This window comes from Zosterops lateralis, assembly GCF_965231275.1.
Source record: "Zosterops lateralis genome assembly, contig: HAP1_HAP1_SCAFFOLD_98, whole genome shotgun sequence".
Classification (NCBI taxonomy): domain Eukaryota; kingdom Metazoa; phylum Chordata; class Aves; order Passeriformes; family Zosteropidae; genus Zosterops; species Zosterops lateralis.
The window spans coordinates 123,753-131,720 of NW_028154578.1; the positions used below are offsets into that span (position 1 = coordinate 123,753).

Sequence of the window (7,968 nt, forward strand, 5' to 3'; positions counted from 1 at the left end):
GTGGACAGAGCTTCAGCCAGGGCTCTGAGCTGGTCCATGAGCAGCTTCATGATGGGGAGAAGCCCCACAAGTGCTTGGAGTGTGGGAAGAGCTTCAGCCGGAGACACCAACTGATCAGACACCAGAGGATCCACACTGGGGAGAGGCCCTATGAGTGTTCTGAATGTGGGAAGAGGTTTCAGACCAGCTCCACTCTCCTCAGGCACCAGCGGATTCACACTGATGAGAGGCCCTTCCGCTGCCCCGACTGCAGGAAGGGCTTCAAGCACAACTCCCACCTCATCAGGCACCGGCGCATCCACACTGGGGAGAGGCCCCACGAGTGTGGGGAATGTGGGATGAGCTTCAGCAAAGACTCCCATCTGCTCTGCCACCAGAGGATCCACACCAGGGAACGGCCCTACCAGTGTGAGCAGTGTGGGAAGAGCTTCAGCCACTGCTCCACCTTGATGCACCACCAGAACACCCACGCTGAGGAAAGGCCATACAAATGTGGGGAATGTGAGAAGGGCTTCAACCAGAGGGGCCAGCTGATCATCCACCAAATGAAACACACTGGGGAGAGGCCCTATGAGTGTTCTGAGTGTGGGAAGAGGTTTCAGACCAGCTCCAATCTCCTCAAGCACCAGCAGATTCACAGGGAGGAGAGGCCCTTCCGCTGCCCCGACTGCAGGAAGGGCTTCAAGGACAACTCCACCCTCGTCACCCACCGGCGCATCCACACTGGGGAGAGGCCCTACAAGTGTCCTCAGTGTGGGGAGAGCTTCACCCAGAGCTCTCACTTGACCAATCACCAACGGAGGCACCAGAAAGGGAAGCCCTGAGAGTGCCCTGACTGTGGGAAGAGCATAATTTGAATCTGCAGCCTCATACCTCATCAGAGGAATCAAACTTTGCAGAACTCTGGTTACCCACATTTACCATGACCCACGCTGGGAGGAAACCTGTCCCTTTCCCTGCCCCTGGCTATGATATGAGGTGGGATTAAAGAACGTGAGTGTCTGGCCAAGGCCCTGTCATTTTCTTTGATCCCATATCAGGTTATTGCTGGGGTCAGGAAAGGGACTCTCTCCCTCTCCCAAGAAGGGTGTCCTTCCCTTGCAGGATAAAATACATTGCTGGGTGAGCCAGTTGGTAATTGGTTGTAATTTCCCTGTATATAGTTTGTCTTATCCCTTCTGTTATAACTGTTGTTTCTGTTCCTGTTTGTTCCTTATCTTTTTGCTGTTGCCAGTAAATTCCTCTTATCCCAGCCTGGGGTCTTTGCCTTTTGTACTTTCAGTGGGAGGCTGGAGGGCAGCCAGGGGCGGCACGGTTTTAGCGGGAGCAGGAAATTGGGGAATCCCATTCCTAAAGCCCGGCCCGGGGAAACCGAGCATCACAGCTGGTGCCAGCCCTGGCTGCCCTGGCAACAGCCTTGGGAGCGGGTCCCTGGCTGGGGGCTGTGGGAACCTCTTCCCTCTGGGGTGCAGGGACAGGACTGCAGGCAACGGCTGGAGCTGACTCGGGGCAGCTTTGGCTTGGATCTCAGGAAAAGGCTTTTCCCCCAGAGGTTGCTGGGGCACTGAACAGGCTGCACTTTTGCCCTTCAGTGTGAAATCCTCTTCACTGATCAACAGAACCATTATCAGGGAGCTCAGTAAAAGCACAATAATCTAGTACAGGAGCCTCGCAGAGCTCCTCGAAAAATTCCTTAAATTCACAATAGATATTGCTTGCAGACTGGCTTCAGGAGCCCCAAACTCTGTATTAAACAGAAAATCTGCAAAAAACCACCCAGATATGGTCCCATACCTAAGGAGATTATTGGAATTTCTGTGGGAAAACCTGGTAAAAATGGTTGGGAATGAATACTAAAAAAAAACTTGGGAAAATCTGGCTGTAAAATGGCCAAAATCTGCCCTAAAATCACATGGAAAATGGCTTCAAGAGCCCTAAAATCTACACTTTAACACCCAAAAATCTCCCCAAACTCTGGGAGATTCCCAGGTTTTCTGGGGGAAAAGCTGTAAAATATGTTGGGATACACAGAGAAAGAAATCCGAGGAAAATCTGAGCTACAATGGCCAAAATCTGCTCTAATCCGTGTCACAGAGCCACAGAGCAGCTGTGATGTCACAAAGGGGCTGTGTGACAGCACAGAGTGGGTTGTGTGAGGTCACAGATTGAGCTATGACATCACAGAGTCTGTTTTGTGAGGTCATCAAGCAGTTATAGCATCACAGAGGGGAGTGTGTGACATTGCGTAGCAGGATGTGACCTCTTGCTGTGGATTTATGACATCATAGAGAGGGCTGTGAGGTCATAGAGTGTGCTGTGACATTACAGGGTGGCTGCATGACATCACTGAGTGAGCTGTGTGACATCACTGAATGGATTGTGACATCACAGAGCTAGCTGTGACTTCATAGAAGGTGAGTCTGTGACATCAGAAAGTGGGTTGTGATAACATAAACTAGTAACTCTAGAAAAAGAATAAGGAATGGTCCCTATAAATAAATGGACAAATAGGTAAAAAAGTCTGAGATTGTAAAGAGTGACATTCTGAATGTTCTGGAGCAGGAAATAAGGAGTTTATTGCTTCTGAAAAGATCCAGGCATCATTTTCCTCAGGAGATCCTTGATCCCCTGGTTCCTCAGGCTGTAGATGAGGGGGTTCAGGGCTGGAGTCACCACTGAGTACAGAACTGACAGGGCCAGATCCAGAGATGGGGAGGAGATGGAGGGGGGCTTCAGGTAGGCAAAAACTGCAGTGCTCATGAACAGGGAGACCACGGCCAGGTGAGGGAGGCAGGTGGAAAAGGCTTTGTGCCGTCCCTGCTCAGAGGGGATCCTCAGCACAGCCTTGAAGATCTGCACATAGGAGAAAACAATGAACACAAAACAGCCAAGTGCTAAATAGGCACTAACTGCAATGAACCCAAGTTTCCTGAGGTTAGAGTGTGAGCAGGAGAGCTTGAGGATCTGGGGAATTTCACAGAAGAACTGGCCCAGGGCATTGCCATGGCACAGGGGCAGGGAAAATGTATTGGCTATGTGCAGGAGAGCATTGAGAAAGGCACTGGCCCAGGCAGCTGCTGCCATGTGGGCACAAGCTCTGCTGCCCAGGAGGGTCCCGTAGTGCAGGGGTTTGCAGATGGACACATAGCGGTCGTAGCACAAGACAGTGAGGAGACAAAACTCTGCTGACATGAAAAACATAAAGAAAAGAACCTGTGCGGCACATCCTGTATAGGAGATGTTCCTGGTGTCCCAGAGGGAATTGTGCATGGCTTTGGGGACAGTGATGCAGATGAAGCCCAGGTCACTGAGGGCCAGGTGGAGCAGGAAGAAGAACATGGGGCTGTGCAGGTGGTGGCCGCAGACTATGGCACTGATGATGAGGCCGTTGGCGAGGAGGGCAGCCAGGGAGATGCCCAGGAAGAGGCAAAAGTGCAGGAGCTGCAGCTGCCTCGTGTCTGCCAATGCCAGCAGGAGGAAGTGGCTGATGGAGCTGCTATTGGACATTTGTGGTGTCTTGGCACGGGGATCTGTAAAAAGAGTAATCATGGAATAGTTCATTTAGGAGAGGACTTTCAATATCCCAGCACAGCTTGGTGGCACTTTCCCCCCACTGCTTGCCCAGGGCTCTGCTGCCTGGAGCTGTCCCTGCCTGCAGCTGCTTCCCCGTGCCCAGGGCTGGGCCCTGCCAGTCCTGCCAGAGCCCAGCCCAGCCCTGGGGGCTCAGCTCTGCCCTGCAGAGCCCTCCCAGCTCAGGCACTGCCCAGGGGCAGCTCTGGCTCTGCAGGCTCTGATGGCAATGTCAGAGTAACCCTGAGGAGGCTGGAAAAGTGATTCTGGTGCTGCCTGCAAGGGGCCCTGTGCTGATTTCTTTCACTGTCTGGTTTATAAAGATCTCAGAGAACGTTTGTTTTTTTTTTTTCCTGAACCTGAACCGCGAGGTGAATACCTATGTGCAATTTCCCACTCAGGCTATTCAGAGATGTTGATTAAAATGCAGGATTTCCCCATTTTTGCAGCCCCTGCCTTGCTGTGCTCCCTGAATAACCTACTTGGAAATGTTCTTGAGTTATATATCATTCTGGAAGCAGTCCTGAACAATGCAGCACCCTCACCACAAAAAAAGAACACATCCAAGTCTATCCAGCTGTCTCCTTCCACCCAGATCTTGTCCCCCAGTGCTGGGAGCAGCTCCCAGGGCTGGCTGAGAGCTGTCCCTGGCAGGCAGCAGAGTCCCTGCCCCAGCACAGCGCCCTGGGCTGCAGGACCCTGCTCTGCAGGACAGCCCTGGGCACCCCTGGCTGCTCTACACAGGAGAGAAGCAGAGAATGTACTCACAGAGTCTGTAGGCATTGGCATGTTCCAGCTTTAGGAGAGGACTGCAGGAGCTGCAGCTGCATTGTCCTGCAGCCAGAGGTTCCTGCGCCAAGGGCTGGGAGTGATTCTCCTCCAGGCACTTGTCAGCCCCTTCCCAGCCCTGAGTGATTGAAGCTCTCTGTGCCTGTGTGCTGTGCCCGGGGTGGCTGCAGGCAGCGCCCCAGCCCTGCTGGGCTGGGAGAAGAGCTGATCATCAAGAGAAATCTGTATTTGAAGCTTTTCTTTGTTGCCAGGGGCTGCCTCTGTGCCAGGAGCCCAGCCCAGCTCAGCAGCACAGACACAGCACAAGGACTTTAATGACCCTCTTGGGGCTCAGTGATAAGGCCCTGAACATGGGAGATCATGAAACCTCTCAAGAACTCCAAGTCAGAATCCAACTCCAAAGTTTCTTGAAGTTTTAATGGGTCCTACTGAGGGACAGGACAGAGGAATTGTCCCCAGGCCAGAGTAGAGAACTGCAGGCAGTGGTGACAGGTTTTACAAAGGACTTTGGGTTTTGCTTTTGCCTTGGAATCTCTGAGAGTTTTATGCAATCCAATTATCTGCTGTAATTAGTCCCTTGAGAGGCTTTGTCAGTAATGACACTCAGTGGGGCTCATTAATGCTTCAAGATACTTTAGTTATTTTAAGGTACTTGGAGTTTCCCTTTTAAAACTGACTCTATGAGAGGTTTGTGCAATCATGGCCCCAATTATCTATTTTAACAAGTCCCTTGGGATTCTGAGTCAGTAACAACACTCAGTGGGGCTCATTAGCACTTCACAGTACTTAAAGTTTATAAAGGAACTACTTTTTGACACTGAGTCTGAGTGTTGTGTGTGATAATTGGCCTCCAATTATCTGCTTTAATGAGTTCCTTGGGAGCTTTGCATTGACACTCAGTGAGGCTCATTCATGCTTTGAGATACTCAAGGTATTTAAGGTACTTTGGATTTTCCTCTCCACACTGAGTGTCTGAGAGGTTTTTGTGCAATCCTGGCTTCCAATTCTCTCCTCCAAAGACTCCATGAGGAGCCTGTGTTGGGGATGGACCTCAGTGGGACCCATTAATGCTTCCAGACACTTTGGGTGTTTCTTCTGGCTCTGACTCCTGGAAAGGTTTGTGCAATCTCCTCTCAGGCCCTGAGGTTCAAGGGCTCAACTCCAAATGCACCACGGGGCTCATTAGGATCAAGCAAGTGCTGACAAACCATGGCTGTGCCTTGATTTCCCTCTGGCCTGGTGCAGTTCATTAGGAAGGTTTCCTACTGCAGTTATGGAGAAAAGTTTCCAAGAGCTTCTAAGAAATACACATTTCTATTTGAAAGGATGTATTTTATTACTGTTCTCCTTAGAGAAGAGGTGATTGCAGCATTCAGTAACTGAGATTGATCCTGGGACTCCCCTAAGCAGCTCTGGCCAGCTCAGAGAAGCTGTGCCTTGAGCTCTGACCCAGTGTGGACAACCTTGCTCTGCATTCCTCAACCCCATCCTGTCTCCCATCACTCACCTGGGACCTGCTTTGCTTGCAGAAATGGCTGCATTCAGGCAGAGAGGGATTTCCTTCCTTTTTTAGAAATCTAAAACTCTTAAGTTTCAGACAATCTCCTCAAGTGTGTGCCAAGGCCAAGGTGCCACCAAGGAGGTTCCCCTTCCCCAAGGCAGAACCATGCAAGGAAAGTTTTAGACACACAGGGAGTTCTGCAAGAAACACAAATCCAGAGTTGGCTGAAGGCAGAATTAGACCAACTCCTGAAGGACAGACAAGCTTTGAACTCCTTGCAGCTCCAAGCTGCAGGTGGGTTGTTGGGAGGTGTGTGAGTGAGCCCAGAGTGAGGGCAAGGGAAATGCAGAGAGGCCTGGAAGTACTTGTGTGCAGACAGGCAGTGGGGAAGGGCATTGCTGGTCAATGCCCCATCCCTGGAAACATTCCAGTCCAGCTGGGACAGGGCTCTGAACAACCTGATCTGCTGAAAGATGTCCCTGCTCATGGCAGGGGTTTGGATGAGATGAGCACTGCAGAGCTCTTCCCATCCCAACCCTTCCAGGATTGCACGGGGACAAGGGACTGCTCGCTGCTTTCCATCCACTCCCCTGACTCCTCCTTGTCTCTGCTGGAGCCCACATCCAGCAGCCAAAGGCAGCCCCTGCTCTGGCCTTTCCCCCCTGCCCCAGGGGCTGCCAGAGCCAGGGGGGCACAGGTGACCTTTAGGCTCTGCAGGGCTCAGGCCCAGCGGCTGTGCCAGAGTCAGGGCTGAGGTGACACTCTGTGGGCTGGGGCAGAGGCCAGGCAGAAATGAGCCCTGAAGCAGCAGCTCTGCAGTGGTGGCCACCAGGCCCGGTTGCCAAGGGAGGCTTGTGGCCATGGCCTGGAAGCAGCTGCTGCTGCCAAGATGCCTTTGGTGCCTCAGGCTCTCCCTGGCACAGCTCCCAGCACGGCACTCTGCACTTGTGCCCGAGCCCTTCCCTGTCTTGGGGCTGGCCTGGGGCTTTTCCTGCAGTGGGATCTGCCCTGGGCCTGCCACAGGAAAGGCAGTTCCTGATGGAGCAGGAGGCTCTGCCTGCAATGGGCTCTAACAACTTCAGCAAGGCCCTGTTTTCTTAAAAATTTCTTCCTAGGGCTGTATGTTTTAATAATTGTTATAGCTCCTATAAGGTGGAGCAAATTACTCTCTTTTTTAATTGACTCTGTGGTGTAAACAAATCTGTCAAATCCAGATCTGAATCAGTCATAGCTATATTTATAAAATGTATCTAGTATTCCATTGTTTATCCTGTAGGACAAAATGCATTTTGGTTCAATTCCACCTGTCCAATCTTTAACACATAAACTTTTGACAAAGTCTGGGGCTAGGATTGGATCCAACTGCTCCCACTCTCCTCTCTTAGATGGAATTTTAAAAGTCTAGGTATCCTGGAGGGATTTGAGGATCCACAGTGGCTGTTGGGTGTCATTTCTCCACCTCAGGACTCAGCAGGAGTTTCTCCAATGAAGAAATTAAGCTTTTGCCTGAAGCTCCCACTGTGCCCAGGACAGGAAGCCCTGGGAGTGTCTGGGACATCGCGGCTCTTTGGCAGCCTGGGCACTCCTGGGGTGTCACCGTGGAGCCCCCGTGAGTGCCTGTGACAGATGGGTGCCTTTGCAGCCCAAGGTGCCCTGGGATGTGCCCATGGCATGGCTGGGACTGCCTCTGCCCACAGGGCTCTTGAGCATCCCAGCTCAGGCCTGGGGCCAGAGTCCCTTGCCATGGCAACCATTTGCAGTCCCATTGCCAGGGCCAGGGGATGCCAGAAGGGATACCAGAACGGGCTGAGTTGGGAGGGAGCCATCAGGATCCTGGAGTGCAACTGCTGGCCCTGCACAGGACAGCCCAACAATCCCAGCCTGGGCCTGGCAGCGCTGTCCAAAGGCTGCTGGAGTTCAGAGAGCCCTGGAGCTGTGAGCCTTCCCTGGGAGCCTGTTGAGTGGCCCAGCAGCCTCTGGGGGAAAAACCTTTTCCTGAGATCCAACCCAAAGCAGCCCCGAGTCAGCTCCAGCCGTTCCCTGCAGTCCTGTCCCTGGGCCCCAGAGGGAAGAGGTTCCCACAGCCCCCAGCCAGGGACCCGCTCCCA

The 7,968-nt window shown here is 52.4% G+C and overlaps 1 protein-coding gene across 1 annotated transcript; it reads right to left on the reverse strand.

The window, feature by feature from the left end:
• Positions 1 to 2,574: 2,574 nt before the first annotated feature.
• LOC310923542 (olfactory receptor 14J1-like) lies at positions 2,575 to 3,507 on the reverse strand (the record flags this gene model as incomplete). Its single annotated transcript, XM_083885506.1, has 1 exon — positions 2,575 to 3,507. The coding sequence occupies one exon, from the start codon at positions 3,505 to 3,507 to the stop codon at positions 2,575 to 2,577; it is 933 nt and encodes a 310-aa protein (XP_083741632.1).
• Positions 3,508 to 7,968: the final 4,461 nt, after the last annotated feature.